The sequence below is a fragment of the Myotis brandtii genome, unplaced genomic scaffold (assembly GCF_000412655.1).
Source record: "Myotis brandtii unplaced genomic scaffold, ASM41265v1 scaffold540, whole genome shotgun sequence".
Taxonomy (NCBI): domain Eukaryota; kingdom Metazoa; phylum Chordata; class Mammalia; order Chiroptera; family Vespertilionidae; genus Myotis; species Myotis brandtii.
The window spans coordinates 1,452,460-1,469,167 of NW_005369990.1; the positions used below are offsets into that span (position 1 = coordinate 1,452,460).

At 37.9% G+C, this 16,708-nt stretch overlaps 1 protein-coding gene and 1 pseudogene across 2 annotated transcripts in view; both read left to right on the plus strand.

Annotated features, from left to right (window-relative positions):
• The first annotated feature begins 927 nt into the window (after nucleotides 1–927).
• The window catches only part of DOCK7 (dedicator of cytokinesis 7), a 164,254-nt gene continuing 148,473 nt past the window's right edge, over nucleotides 928–16,708 (plus strand). For both annotated transcript variants that reach the window (XM_014549256.1, XM_014549257.1), the window contains exons 1-4: nucleotides 928–946; nucleotides 4,639–4,744; nucleotides 8,530–8,705; nucleotides 8,892–8,960. In XM_014549256.1, the coding sequence (XP_014404742.1) occupies nucleotides 8,896–8,960 (65 nt within the window). In that variant the 5' untranslated portion in view covers nucleotides 928–946; nucleotides 4,639–4,744; nucleotides 8,530–8,705; nucleotides 8,892–8,895. The remainder of the gene's footprint in view (nucleotides 947–4,638; nucleotides 4,745–8,529; nucleotides 8,706–8,891; nucleotides 8,961–16,708) is intronic.
• LOC102255124 lies at nucleotides 9,355–11,515 on the plus strand (annotated as a pseudogene).

A 16,708-nucleotide genomic window follows, 5' to 3' on the forward strand; every position in this document is an offset into this window, starting at 1 on the left:
GGCCAGATTCTTCGTATACTACGGTGAAAAGCAGTCTGGCTACTCTGCCTGTCTGAACTAGCCTCCTAGGAACTCCATTTCTTTGAACGTATATGGATAAACACAGAGTGCTTGGAAAGCACAAAGGAGTGTCTTACCTAAGTGAAATAGAATAGAAATAATCAGGCAGGGCTTTATGGAGGCCGTGATACACTGATTGAAGGGTATTTGCTCCATCTGTACTTCATATTTAATTTGCTAGTTTTCCTCATTAAGCCAGAGTAATAATAACTAAAGAGTCTAAGCTAAATCATTTGTATCTCTAAAATATAAGGACATTTTCTTGCACACTTAATACTGTTTTCACGCATTAAAAGTAAACAAACCAATAATTCTTAATTATGTAATACCTTGCTTCTCTATGTTCAAATATCTCATTAATCCCAGAAATGGTTTTTATAGCTGGTTTCTTCACACCAGTGTCCAAGAACCATTTGTTGCCTGCCTGCCTGCCTGCCTCCCTCCCTCCCTCCCCTCTCCCCTCTCTGTTCCTCCCCTCACCAATCTTTGACGTTGATAGTCACAGCACTGGGACATCATCAGCTATTTTTGTCCTTTTTCTTTTGGAGATTTTTAGTTAGCCCTTTTTTGCCTTGCCTTTGATATACTTTCTTACCTGGTATATTCTGTGGTATATTCTCTTACCCTTCTCTTTTTCCCTGACTTCTATCTTAGATATAAACAGTGCCAGTTCCAAGAGGTCTTGTTCTCTTATTTGACATGTTACATTGCAGCTATTTTCTGTGACATTAAAGAAATGGCTCAACTAAGTGCTTTTATTTTAGTCTAAATTCTCCTTATTCACTTTACTCAGGCTGACTGGCGATGAGAGAGACCCAGATTAGCCTATTATCCTTGGGTCATTCTGGAAGTCATGGTTGGATGGTGCATCTGAAAATGAGAGGAGGTTAGAGGAAAGATTAAATGCAACATTACTTTCCCTCAGAATGTGCGTCCTGTGTTGGTTATTTCCAAACATCCTATGGCAGAGAGAGTTGATAAGGAGACCAATAGGTCAAATATTGGATCATGTTCTTTTGGGAGGGGAAGATCTATGGCAGAGAGAGTTGATGAGACCAATGGGTCAAATATTGGATCATGTTCTTTTGGGAGGGGAAGAAGATATTCTAATTTAGGAGCATAAGTAATTAGGGGATTTCTGACCTACTCTTCTTTCCACTTTGCAGTTGATGTTAATAGCTTATTAGAAGTAAAAAGGACTTCCTTATTGCTTTACTATATGTGTTATCACTAAGTATAGCAAAAATTGTCAGAAAAAGTAATCTGATAAAGTATTTTAACTGTTATCAAGAACTGTATTCATCACATTTCTTGTCTTGCATACTCTGCACCATAGTATGGTTAAGAGATACTGTTTTTTATTTGGGAAAAATTCCTTGTTGCTATTTAATGAAGTCTTTTTATACAGAGATCTCATTGTAAATACATCCCCTGTCTGGGTTGCAGATATTGCTGTTACAGCTCAGTTTGGAAATGGTTCTTATTTTCAGTTATTATCAATTTCCTTTTTTTTGGGAAAATTATGTCATAAAGAAATAAGACAAATATTTGTAAAATGGGGATTATTTTTTGTATGTCTGGTATGAAAAGATTCTCTTTCTGAAATACTCATTTCCTTTATTTCAAGTTTCACTTCTTAACATACGAAATCAGGGTATGTCTTCCAATTAATTGATGGTGTGATGGTTAATTGGCAAGAATTTTCTTTCTTAGATATACATGAAGTAATCGCACTACTTAACCCATTAGTGACATCATTAATTTAATGAAATAGCATTTACACATTAGATTATTCATGGTGTAGGCCCAGAAACAGTGAGGTAAGGGCATAGTGAGTTGAGTAACACTGAAGAAGATAGACATAGAATATTTGTTCTTTGTCTCTCTCTTTTTGAAGGTTTCTTCATATTCTCATCTTGACAAAAGGATCAGGAGATTATAAGGCCTTTCAACTAAATTTAATAAACACTCCAAACATGTAGTTTCATTAAAAGGGCAAAGGGGAGTCCTGAATTGAAATGAATGTTCTTATCTTTTCATATCCAGAAGTGTACAGAATTTGCCCTTGGCCCTCTCTTCAATCTGTATTACCCTTCTTAAAGCTTTCATTCCTTATCTAGTTTTCATTTCTAACCTATAATTATTGTCTTCATGTTCTTTTCTTCCTCCTGTGTCTGTTCTGAGTTAACCTTGTTTGCTTATTTACTTATTTTGTTTAATTGAATTTTTGAGGGAGCAGTTTTAGATTTACAGAAAATTGAGGAGAAAATATAGAGTTCCCATGTAGTTCTCATAGAAACTTCCCTACCAAGTTTCTTCTGTTATAACTTCTTGCATTTGTGTGGTACATTTATCATAATTGATGAGCCAAAATTGATACATTATTATTAAGCCCATAGATTACATTTTATTCTTTGTGTTGTACATTCTATAGGTGTTGACATGTATAATGACATTTATCTACCATTATAGTATCATACAGAATAGTTTCACCACCCTAAAAGTCCCCTGTGCACTACTTACTCATCCCTTCCTTTTCTGACCCCCTGCACTCCCTGGCAACCACTAACCTTTTTATTGTTACTGTAGTTTTTCCTTTTCTAGAATATCATATAGTTGAAATCATATGTAGCCTTTTTAGATTGGCTTCTTTCACTTAGCAGTATTCTTTTATATCTTTTTATAGCTTGATAGGATATTTTTAAAATATTGCTGAATGATATTCAATTGTATGCGCTATATTATAGTTTACCTATTGAAGGACATCTTGGTTACTTCCAAGTTTTGGCAAGTATGAATAATGAATTATCCTTTTATAAAACACAACTGTGATCTAAAGTACCTTAAGTTACCCATAGAAAAAAGAGTTGAGGCAGTTCAGTATCTTGAACCTTAAAGAATGATAGCTCTTTTACATTATATCAAAAATTTCTGTTATGAGTAGTTGGCTTATAACAATGTTCAATAAATGTGTGTGGAATGATTGAATATATAAAAAAGCAAGGAGATATGAAATGAGGAGAAGGGGAAAAGATTATATAAAAAATCTGGATAATTTTTAGAAAATGAGATGTTTAGAAATTTAGCTGGAAATTTGAATGGGGACCAAGATGTTCAGGGCTCTGAGCTTCAAAACCCTTCAGAACAAAAGTATCATCAGGCTGGTCAAAAGTATCATCCAGAAACCAGGTCATGAAGCCTGTTTCACTTTATGTGCTATGGAAATGATAGGAAGAAAGAGTGAAAGAAGAGAAGGCAAGTTTTATAAAATAGAGAATCGGCCAGTTGATTGATGCTCATAGGGTAGAAGTTAGGCATTGACATCAGGAAAATAATTGCATAAAAACTGTGGATAGTGGTCTTTATTTTGTATTGCTGAGTTATATTTTCTACTTAATAAAAATATTACTAATGTGAGGAAGTTGTTTAGTTACAGGATTTAGGATTCGCTGAATATTTTGGTTTATAGTTTTTTGGAATCTAAGGAATATAGATATGAGCTATAAAGTCACTTGAATATCTAAAATATTTTGTTTTAGAAATGCTATTTAAGTAAATATATTATATACCAGTATGCCCCCAAGGGTCAAAACTGACTTGAATTTGTGGAACTTCTAAACTCTAATCCTGATTCAAAATAAAGACTTACCTGTCAGGTTATGTTATGGTAATGCCTTAGTGGTTTACTTCATTGTCAATAAGTAAGACTATATTTTTCATAGGGCTGAACATACAGCTGTTTTGAGTACCATTTGTTAAATATTTTAGGGAAAACAAAAAAAATGAAACCACTGCCTCTGTTTATGTAGATTGTACATGACACATGGAAAAATAAATAGGAGGAAAGTGCAAGTTAGGTTATGATACATGCTCATGTTATGATAAAAGGCTTTTAAAGAAGGGTGATATTTTTAGTTATAGTGAGTCAAGAAGTTTGTTGTATAGAGGTCTTGGCATTTAAGTTTCACCCTTAAAACTAGTTAAGGGTAAAATTGAATTTGTGGATACAGGAGAGAAACAGTGTTCTAGGAAGCAACTTAAGTTCAATGACAAGAATTTGGGAAAGGTGCTTAGGGTCAGAGTATGGGAAGCTATTAATATGCAAGTATAATGACATTTTTTAGTAGTTAAGAAAAACAGGGAATAGTTTTCTGGAGCATGAATGAAGAGCTAGTAATATTAGAAAGGGAAAAAAAAGGTTTTTTTTTTCTTCCTAATTCTTATATGTTAATTTGTTAATCAAATATTTTAGAATTAATTTTATATCCTTAAAATATATACTTTAATGTATGCATATATTTATAGCTTCTAGCTCTATCGTAAGCCCAAGTATATTCCCTGATATGCCATATATGAAAAAGCCTTATGTAAGTTGTCTGTCAGTCTTATACCCTACATCAGCATTATAAAGATGTTCTTCTGTAATTGTAAGCAGTATTTACTGATACCTTATAAATTTATAGTCTTATTGACATGCTGAGGTTTTGTTGTTTTTTAAATGAGTCTTTAGTATACTTAACTTTTTAAACCTAGTTTGTTTTCTTTTTAAAAATAATGTATTTGCTTTCTTTGTTATAGAACTGTGGCTGCTGAAGTTAGGAAGCAGATCTCTGGGCAGTACAGTGGTTCTCCTCAACTGCTTAAAAACCTCAACATTGTTGGCAATATATCCCATCATACCACAGTAAGTAACATATTTAAAATATGGATATGGTATGTTACTGGTATATTACTAACTAGGCCATGAAAAAATAGTGGAAAGATAAGAGCCAGTAGATTGGATAGCATCACTAGTTTCATAACCTTATTTATTGTTTCCTCACTCTTTCCTGAAATATGAGTTGGGGGAGAGTGTTAGGAGGTATTATAGAAGTGTTGATTTCCTAGTCAATTCTGAAACTACATTCAGGATTTAATCAATTCTGAAATTTTAACTTTGTTTTTATGCCATTGACTTGTTGAGGAAATTGGGTTAGTTGTCTTGTAGTATTTCTTGCCTTTTGGATTTTATGTTTGCTTCCTTGTAGACTTATTTCTCTATCTCTTGTACTTCCTGTAACTGATTAGATTCTGTACAGCTTTTTTGAAATTTTTTCCTTGTAGACTTGTTTTTCTACTTCTGTATTTCCTGTAACTGATTAGATTCTGGCTCAACTTTTTAAAACAGCTTTATTGAAATTTAATTTACATACCATACAAGTTCACCCACTTAATGTACAATTCAATGGATTTAATATATTCGTAGATATATGCAACCATTGCTACAGTCAAGTTAGAATATTTTTATCACCTCAAAAAAAAACACAACACAACCCTTTAGCTATCACCTTCTTACCCCCTTTACGTCAGCCCCAAACAACCACTAATTAAATGCCAGAAGTTTTGATGGCATGCTGCCAAGGATTGAAAGAGATCTTTACTCTATGTCAGCCAAAATAAAAATAAAAATAAAATAAACATGTCAGCCAAAATTCCAGTGCAATGATTGCTGAAGTTAGACAAGTTCTCACATTGCCTGTGAGAGATTCTGTAGTGCTTCCCTATTACTTCTCTTTGTCACCCTTTAACCCTGCTTACTGCCCCATCATTCACTCTCTCTTATAAAATCATGTTGCAATCTCCTTCTTTTTGTCAGTGAATACAGGATCTTTCTTTGGAATCTTGTAAAATAATTTATAGTTGTAAGGAGCTCACACTACATCCCAAGACTAACCCAGGCTGCTGTCTCCCCATGGGCATCAGAGGGAATGGAGATGGTTATAGCAAAAATAAATTTGTTTCCTTGATCTAGCTAACATTACACCTAGAAAGCCACTGACCTTCTCTATGAATTATAGAAACAAGACCAATTATCCTCTATATGATTTAATGTTTTTAAGAGAGTGTCATTGCTTCCTATGACACTTACCCTAACACTCTTTTTAAAAAAAAATTATTTTAGGGAGAGGGAGAGAAAGATAGAAACATCAATGATGAGAGAGAATCATTGATTGGCTGCCTCCTGCACACCCCCTACTGGGGATCGAGCCTGCAACCTGGGCATGTACCCTTGGCTGGAATTGAACCCGGGACCCTTCAGTCCGCAGAGCCAACGCTCTATACACTGAGCCAAACTGGCTAGGGCCTAACACTTACTCTTGATACGATTGGTATTTTGAGGAAAGATTAATTTTGAATTAGACATGTGTAAGGTCTCCCAACTTTTGTCATTATATTCATTGAATATTCATTTGTGATACTTTAAATCTTAAAAATTATACTGCCCCCAAAATAATACCTGGGTGGAGAAGCATTGACTTCAATTTTTAAAAAATGTTCTTTAAAAATTTTTTATCTATATATCTATCTGGTGTTAAAATATACATAACATAAAATTTACCAGCTCATTTCTAAATGTATAATTCAGTGGTATTAAGTATATTCACAGTGTTGTGCAACTATTACCACTAGCTATTTCCAGAAATTTTTTATCCCAAAATGAAACCGTTTATCCATTAAACAGTAATCCCCTATTCTCTCTCCTTTCAATCCTTGGTAACCTCTATTTTCTATATCTGAATCTGTCTATTCTATGTACCTCATATAAGTGGAATTGTACAATGTTTGTCTTTTGTATCTGGCTTATTTCACTCAGCATAATGTCTTCAAAGTTCATCCATGTTGTATCAGCCTATATAATAAAAGTGTAATATGCTAAGTGTCTGACCAATTGGCCGACCATTCGGTCGACTGCTCAACCAGTCACTATGACGTGCACTGACCACCAGGGGGCAGATGCTCTGACCGGTAGGTTAGCTTGCTGCTGAGGTCTGGCCGATTGGGACTGGGTGAGAGGGCCAGACACACCTTGGACCCCTCCCACGGTCCTTCTCCGGCCAGCAGGCCAACCTCCCGCGGTCCCTCCCTGGCCCCAATTGCCAGCCAGGCTGAGGGACCCTACCTGTGCATGAATTCGTGTACCGGGCCTCTAGTGTGCTATCATTTCAAAGGCTGAATAATATTTCATTGTATGTGTAAACCACATTTTGTTTGTCCATTCATCAGTTGATAGACATTGAGTTGTTTACATCTTTTGGCTATGGGTAATAATGCTGCTATGAACATGAGTGTGCAAAATCAGTTTGAGTCTTTATTTCAGTTTTTTGGGGTATATACCTAGAAGTGAAATTGGTACATCATATGGTAATTCTGTGTGTTTTTGTATTTTTTTCAGAACACCAATGGTCCACATCTGTACATTTGTTATATAATCCTTTATAGTTTTGCCTGAATATTTTTTCTTTCTTGAATCAAAAAAGAAGTTGGGTGTCTTAATAAAAAGTATATTTTCAACTTGGCTAAGGAATGTCCTGAATATCCTGTTATTACTAATAGAAACTTTAAATGTGGTCTGTGAATTAGTTTCCTTTGGCTGCTGTGATAACTTACCACAAACTGGGTAGCTTAAAACAAAAGAAATTTATTTTCTCACAGTGCTTATGTCCAAATCAGCATCAATGGACTGAAATCAAGGTTTTGGCAAGGCCTCACTCCCTTTGGAGGATCTAGAAGAGGATTAGTTCCTTGCCTCTTCCAGATTCTGATGGCTGCTTGTAACTGCATCACTTCTGTCTTTAAGGCCAAAATCTTCAGATCGGTCTTTGTTATGTCTTCATATGGTTTTCTCCTCTGTGTGGCCCAACTCTTCCTATCTTCATATAAAGCTGTATATGATTGCATTTGTGACTCACTCAAATAATTGAGGATAATGTCCACATCATAGATCATACCTTTTATTTTTATTTATTTTTTAAATATTTCTTTTATTGATTTCAGAGAGGGAAAGAGAGAGAAACATCAATGATGAGAGAGGATCATTGATTGGCTGTTTCCTGCACGCACCCTACTGGGGCAAGCCAGGCACGTGCCCTTGACCAGAATCGAACCTAGGACCTTTCAGTCTGCAGGCCGACGCTCTAGTCACTGAGCCAAACTGGCTAGGGCTATCTTAATTTTTTGTCATGAAAGGTCCATGGATTGGTACAGGGAGATCTTTTGGAGGGCCATTTTTTAGCTTACCCCAGTCTGGTTATATGTTTTTACTAGGATAATCAACAATAGCAACAAATAAAATAAAAGTACTATTTAGAAACTTAGAAATGAAAATTCCAAAGATATAAAAAAGAAAAAAGAATTCCTCAATGAACATTTTGTCACTGTAAAGTATTATAAACTGTTAATGATCATTGCTGGCTTTACGTGAGAGGCATGGATAAAGTCTAAGCAAGAGGATTAAAGAGATTATAACCCAAAACCTCATAGTTTCTTTAGTGCATCTGTTGACAATTTAGAAGTAATTAGGTTAAAACTTATTATATTTTAAAGAATAAAAATTTTTTGCTTAAAGTTTTAAAATTCTTAACATTTGCCTCTTCCTTTCCATTCACCTCTTATCCCCTACCACCTCCCTCCCCACCCCCCTTTATAAAGGTGCCCCTTACAGAAGCAGTGGATGCAGTGGATTTGGAAGAGTACCTTGCTACTCATCCTTTAGGTGTGGATTCTGGGCCTTTAAGGGAGTTGGTTGAATTCCCTCCAGATGATATTGAAGTTGTTCATAGTCCTAGGGACTGCAGAACCCTTGTTTCAGCTGTACCTGAAGAAAGGTAAGGAAACATTAACTTATTTTTGGTTTCAGTAACTACAGAAAGGCTACGATCCATTATTTGATTTATATCCTATTTCTTATGGTGGGGTTATTTCCTGTTATACAAACATAGAGCTATAGCAACCAAATTCACAACATCGCTGCTTTTCTGTCTAAATTACAAATGTTTTCTTTTTTAAAATAGTGAAATGGATCCACATGTTAGAGATTGTATAAGAAGTTATACAGAAGACTGGGCAATTGTGATCAGAAAGTAAGTTATATGTTTATTATAGCATTTAAAAATACTAAGTAGGATCTATAAATGGATTAAGGTAAATTAATAATAATTATGAAACCTGAAAATTTCTTTAAACAAATAGCTGAAGAAGCAAAGGATGTCTTCAGCTAGATGTCTTCTCTCTAGGAGTTCCACAATTACTTTTAGTTACTTTTCTTATAAAATAACTAGAGGCCCGATGCACAAAGATTCGTGCAAGAATGGGCCTTCCTTCCCCTGGCTGCTGGCACCACCTTTGCTCTGGCTGGAGCCGCCTTTCCACCTTCACTCCAGCCTGGAGCCACCTTTCTGCCTTTGTTCTGGCCCGGAGCCACCTTTCTGCCTTCCCACGCTGCCCAGAGGCCCGGAGCGGCTGGGGCAGTGCGGAATGCAAGCATCCCGCCCCTGGCTGCTCGGCACCTGTATATGCAAATTAATCCGCCAGCTTTGTTGGGTAATTTGCATAGTCACTCCTGATTGGCCGGTGGGTGTCACAAAGGTATGGTCAATTTGCATCTTTCTCTTTTATTAGTGTAGATAGGTTTGTGGAGATAATATTTCCATGTTATCATAGATCACTAATAACTGATAGTATATAATTAAAATAATTTGTAGTCTAATTCTTTTGGGAAATCATAGATAGTTATTGATGAATAATTTTATTATTAAAAAAGAATTCAATTTATTGAAACTTAAGTAGTTAAGTTAAAATTTTTTAAATATATTTTTATTGATTTCAGAGAGGAAGGGAGAGGGTGAGAAAGATAGAAACATCAATGATGAGAGAGAATCATTGATCAGCTGCCTCCTGCATGCCCCCTACTAGGATTGAGCCCACAACCCCAGCATGTGCCCTTGACTAGAATTGAACCCGGGATCCTTCAGTCCGTAGGTCGACGCTCTGTTCACTGAGCCAAACCAGCTAGGGCTTAAGTTATATTTAATAGCCACTTTTCCAGATCAAGCTGTTTGAGATATCTGTGCCTTTTATTAACTAAAATTTTTTTTTTTAAGATCAGGTTTTTGTTTTGTTTTGTCTTTTAAATGTATTTTTATTGATTTCAGAGAGGACGAGAGAAAGGGAGAGATAGAAATATCAATGATGAAAGAGAATCATTGATCAGCTGCCTCCTGCATGCCCCACACTGGGAACCGAGCCCACCACCCGGGCATGTGCCCTGACCTGGTATCAAACCCGGAACCCTTCAGTCCACAGACCGATGCTCTATCCACTGAGCCAAACCAGCTAGGGCATAAATTTTTACAAGTCTTTTATCTATCCATTCAATCAGGTAAATATTTGTTGGGGTCCAGCCCCAGCGGTCCAGGGGTTCCCAAAGGTGTGGATGGAGTCGGCGAAGAAGAAATGACACAGAGGCAGTGTTCAGATGATCAGCATAGCCAGGTTCTCTAGCCAGGTTCTCTCTTTATTCTCCTGTTACATCTGTATTTATACCATTTGATTTTAATCCTATCCATTCAATTCCAAAGGTTAGGGCGTTTGTTATCTCCATTCCAAGGTCACTACTCTACTGTTCTGTTAAGCTACAAGGAAGTAACTGAAGGGGATTATCCTAAGTAAAGATTATGTAACTTTAGCATGATTGTTTGTAGTTAAGGTGATTAACTCCCTGCCTGGTACTTAGTTAAGGGGTTTTACTGATTTATTCCCTTCCTTAGTCCCGTTAATCCCTAACTCCAGGGAAAAATCCTCACCTGGGGAAACAACCTTTCTCGGAGAGGTGGCCTTGGTTAGAACACATAGCGCTAAGAAGGGGAGCAAACCTATTAAGAACAGTATGCCAGGTCCCTTGAAACATATGCTGTGCAGATGTTTCTTCCCTGCAGCGACTGTGTCAAGCAACAAGGATGGACCAGCCTCCGGCAAATATTTATAAAAAATAATGTTTTATTCTACCACAAAATTTATTTTTCTCATGGATAGTTTTGAAATATAACATTAGATTAAGAAATAAAATAGACCCCTGTGAACATGATGTTATCTGCGGCACAGAACGTGCACCTGCCATGCCCTAACCACGGAGGCCAGGGGGTCTGAAGGCTGGTGTTGTCAGGATGCTGTGCACCAGCCCCAGTCTACTTTCCCTGTGTAAATTCACAGAGAAACATGAATGGATAACAACAGAAAATGATATTAGAACAGTGGGAGTCAGCAATTTTGCACAGGAAGCTGGGAGATGTTATATACTGTACTCTGCCTGAAATTGGGACAAAATTGAACAAACGATGAGTGTAGTGCTTTGGAAAGTATGACAGCTGCTAGTGAACCCTGTTATCCTCTGTCAGAAGAAATAACTGAAATTAACGAAGCTCTAGAAAATCCAGGACTTACCAACAAAGCTTGTTATGACGATGGTTGGCAGATCAAGTTGACACTAAGTAACCCTTCAGAACAAGATGAACTAATGAGTGAAGAAGCATGTGAGAAATACATAAAAAGTAGTGAGGAGTGAAAATGGACCCCCCCACCTAAATAAAGTAGCATGAAACAACTTGGTCTAGCATAGTTGTCAGAAATTAGTGGTGGATAGGAGATTTTAAAATAGCAATTTTTAGTAACACCAGTGGAAAAAGAAACTACAAAAATGCTACTGGAAGAAAATACTCCTAACTTTTTAATGATTGCAGATAAACATAATATGCATCTTTTTACAACACCCTATGATTTTTAGGCTGGGCTACAGTTATAATATTCAGAATTCCTGGAATTATCTGTGGTAAAATCTAGTTATAAAATTTATGTAATTCAAGGATAACATTGTTATCTTAAACCTTATAGAATACTAGAGGCCTGGTGCACGATATTTGTGCACTGCGGGGGTGGGGGGGGGGGGTCCCTCAGCCCAGCCTGCTCACTGTCCAATCTGGGATCCCTCTCACAATCCGGGACTGGTGGCTCCCAACCGTTCGCCTGCCTGCCTGCCTGATTGCCCCTAACTGCTTCTGCCTGCCAGCCTGATCACCCCCTAACCACTCCCCTGCCGGCCCAATCGCCCCCAACTGCCCTCCCCTGCCAGCCTGATTGCGCACAACTGCTCTTCCCTGCCAGCCATCTTGTGGCGGTGGGCGCCGCCATCTTTGAGGGCGTGGCAGTCACTTAGCATATTCCCTCCTTATTGGCTGTGGGTGCCCCCATCTTTGCGATGGCGTCAACTAGCATATTCCCTCTTTGTTAGATAGGATTGTAACTCCTTAAATCTGTCTCTGGATTTGGGTCAAAATACTTAATGATATTTCCACTGAAAATGACTGGCAGTGGAGAAAGTTTTTGTTAGTCCTTACAGTGTCAAATGATGAACAATACTGTCTTAATTTTATAATATACTGTGTTTACTGGTGCTGTTTTTATACATTGAAGCAACAGTTTTGTAGGAAAACAGGAAAGTTTAATAATAAAACACTCAACTTCAAATAAAACTCCTTTTATTTTGCTACTTGCAAATGAGACTTTTAAGCCTTATTTTTTTAAAGGAAATATGATGACTGACATAGTGGAGAAGTCTTTCATGACTTCTATTCTGTAGTTTTCAGAAATGAAGTACTGTGTGCTGTTGTTCCAGCAACAATGATGTATCCATTGCTTATTGTTTTGCCCTTATGGCTCGTCTTATTTCACTGGATTTAATATTGTGCTAAGCATCACTCTTGGGGATACTGCTGACACGCTTTTTAGTTTTAGTGTGACCTAATAAAAGCATAGACTTTTACTCTTTCTAAACAAGAGCTGTTTTTATGAACTTACACTTTTGATAACTATTTCAATAGCCAACTTTTAGACTTTAGGGAAGAGAACTGTCCGTCTGTCAGATAACTCAAAAGTCTTTACTTCTATACATGTATGTTGGAAACTTATAATCAGAAATCTTAATAAAAGATTAATTGTAAAATATGTTAACCTAGAATTATGGAATTTACTACTTAATTTTAATCATGGTGTAGCTGACCTTGATTTAGGCAACAGGGTCAGGTAGTTAATGTTTATGGGTATTTACTATGTGCTGGTCATTTTATTGAGCACTTTATACTCATCTCATCTAAGGTTTCAACAGAAAAGTAGCTTAGGCTCAGAGTAGTTAAGTAAATTCTTCGATCTCCCACAGCCAAATAGTGAGTTAGCCAGATTAGAACATATGGGCATCAGATTCCAAAGCTTATACATATTTTTTGTTATACTAGATATTATTTATTATCTGCAGTGGTAAATGGAAGACAAAAAGGGTACTTTTAATAGACTAGAAGTTTTAAAGTATCCCTGGAAGATAGAACTATACATGGTTGGGCAAAAGTAGGTTTGCAGTTCATATGGAAAATAATTAAGAAATAATAATACAAGAATAAATTCTGTGTTTCCTGTACTCACAACTTTAAACCTACTTTTGCCGCGCACCCTGTATATAGTGTTTTAAGCTCAGAAGCAGTGAATATAGGCAGTGGAAGAGTGGCCTGGGGTACTGTTGGCATTTGTTTGCTTAGAAACCCCTGCACCATGTTCCTTTTTAAAGAGAGCAGCACTTATGGGGGCTTGAGTTGATAATATGGTGCCCAGAGAGGGCAAACCTTGTAAGAAGGAGCCCTTATTCCCAGAAGACTAGGTACTGACAGACTGCCTGGCAGCATGACTTGCCTCTTCTCCATAACTACTGGATATGGACTGGGTTGAGCAGATACAGTATTTCCAGACAGATATGGGGATACAAATTCAAAAGTAAGTATAGAACCCAGAATTGCCAAGTATTTGATGAAAATCATTGCATTTGAAAAAGAATTATGAAACTACGAATAAAAAACTAGCAATTATGAAACAGTTGATGGACTACTTATCAGGACATATAAGTATATAGTATATAATTAATATCTTCAAAGAGATGTGAACAGATATGGTAGCCAGACAAATGTCTTTGGAAATTAAAATTTTTTTCAATGAGAAATATTAAAAACTCAGCAGATGTGCTTAATGGCAGAGTAGATGTGATGGAAGAGTGGAATAGATGAAGACATAAATCTTCCATAATTCAGCACAAAGGAGAAAGGGACAGAAAGTACTTTATTTACTCATTCATCAAGTACTTAACTGAGAGTCTAGTGTGTGCCAGGCACTATACTAAGCAATCAACAAAACGAAATTTCTGCCCTCATGGAGCTTACATTCTAGTTGGGGATGAGGGCAATGGACAATAAACAAACACTGATAAATAATATATACTAGATTTGATGGATGTAAATCTTGTGGAGAAAAAAAACATAGCGTGAGGGGGATAGGGAGAGCCAAGATTATGGACTAAATTTTCTAATTTATGTAAGTAATCTGATAAAGATGAATTTGAACAAAGACCTGAAGGAATTAAAATAGTGAGCACTTTGGATATCTGGGGGAAGAGTGCATTAGGTAGAGGGGAGAACAGTACATGCAAAGACTTCATATTAGAAGCATGCTAGGAATGTTCAAGGAATAGAAAAAAGGTCAGTGTGTCTGGAACAGAATAAATGAGGGTGAGAATGCCATGATAGGAAGTCATAGAAATGGTAATGTGTGTGGTTAGATGGGTAATTATGTAGAGCCTTATCGTAGCAATTGACCAGAGGACAGAAAGATCCTATATAATAAAGAGGTGATATGCAAATTAACCCCCACGCCCTCACAAGATGGCTGCCTACGACCAGGCTGGCAGGGGGGTTAGTGAGGGACAACCAAACGACTGAACAGCAGGCTGCGTGGGGCGACCAGGCCGGCAAGTGAGGGATGACCAAACGACTGAACAGCAGGCTGCATGGGGCGACCAGGCCGGCAGGGGGGTTAGTGAGAGATGACCAAACGACTGAACAAGCAGGCTGTGTGGGGCAACCAGGCCGGTAGGGGGGTTAGTGAGGGATGACCAAACAACTGAACAGCAGGCTGCGTGGGGCGACCAGGCCAGCAGAGGGGTTAGTGAGGGGTGACCACGCTGGCATGGGGGGCAGTTGGGGGCGACCAGGCAGAGGGTGTAGTTGGGGGTGACCAGGCCGGAAAGGGGGGCAGTTTGGGGCCACCAAGCCAGCAGAGGGGGGCAGTTGGGGGCAACCAGGCTGGCAAGGGGCCAGATGGGGGTAATTAGGTTGGCAGGGGGGGCAGTGAGGGGGGACTAGGCTGGCAGGGGGGGCAGTTTGGGGCAACCAGGCCGGCAGGGAGGGGGCAGTTAGGGCCAACTGGCTGGAATGCAGAGACAGTGAGGGGCAATCAGGCCAGCAGTCGGACATCCCCAGAGGGGTCCCAGATTGGAGAGGGTGCAGGCTGGGCTGAGGGGACCCACCCCACCCCCCCATGCACAAATTTTGTGCACCGCGCCTCTAGTAATATATAAAAGAATATTGAACATGAATCATGCCATTCTCCTCAGCTCTCTTGAATTTTATACTGTCAGTTTTTTATTACATAAATGAGGCAGAATGCAACACTGTTCTGGTTTATTAGAGCAGCTTAGATATGCAACTCACAAATTAAGGCACTCTAACCATTTCATGAAAGGTTAAAACATCTTCTGAATAACACCTTTTATATTACTATATGGCGTACCTTTATTTTAGTTCTTCCAAAGACAAATGCTTTCTTTTACTTTGTGATTATGCTGTGATGTGAATATAGTATAGTTTCTATTTTTCCCCCCAAAGGGATATCCATTTTATTTTACTTGAACTTGAGCTTGGGGGCACTATTACAAGTAATATAAGCATAGAGCACTGCCTTCTATGCAAGTTGGGGAATGCTTCTTAAGGTCACAGTCCATGGCACTCTACAAAATTAGGTGCTCAGTTGGCACTAGCTGATGGTGACAGTGGTTTGAATGGTGGTACTAATAACAATAATAATTATAAATAACAGTGTAGTTTCTATTTTAATATCTTTAGCAACAAGACATGATGTGAATGATTCATATTCAATATGATTCTTTACTATTTCGTAAATTGTCTGATACAAGAACCATATCATCCTCTGGTAATCGTAATTGTTTTTGCTCCAATTAGAAATTTACCCTGATTGGCTATATGAGCTGTGGAACAATAATTGCTCTTTGATCTTAGTGTTTCTCCTTGATATTCTTGGATATTGGGTTGTTAGGAAAGAAGGTCACATTCATTTAAGAGTGTAACGATATATGTTAACTAAATAATATATGTATACGGTGATGTAGATCCTGATGGTTTCATTTTAGAAGTCTGCATCTTTAGGTTGTTTAAGATATTTTATACCTAATGAGATAGAGCAAAAATATTTTGGCTATTTGAAATTTAAGATTCAATGCTTTATATATTTTTTGCTTTTTTATATTATGAATGCAATATATATTTTCCTCTCTCATTTTATTCTTTAACCTGGTTTCTCTCATCCTTTATTTTTACTGATCTATTCTCTGAATTGAAAGTATAGCTGTAAATTATATATACACTAGAGGCCCGTTGCACAAAATTTGTGCACGGGGCGGGGGTTGTATGTGTCCCTCAGCCCAGCCTGCACCCTCTCCAATCTGGGATCCCTCTCACAATCCAGGACTGCTGGCTCCCAACCGCTCGCCTGCCTGCCTGTCTGATTACCCCTAACCACTTCTGTCTGCCAGCCTGATTACCCCCTAACAGCTCCCCTGCCAGCCCAATTGCCCCTAACTGCCCTCCCTTGCCGGCCTGGTCGCCACCAACTGCCCTCCCCTGCTGGCCTGGTTCCCCCCAACTGCCCTCCCCTGCAGGCCTGG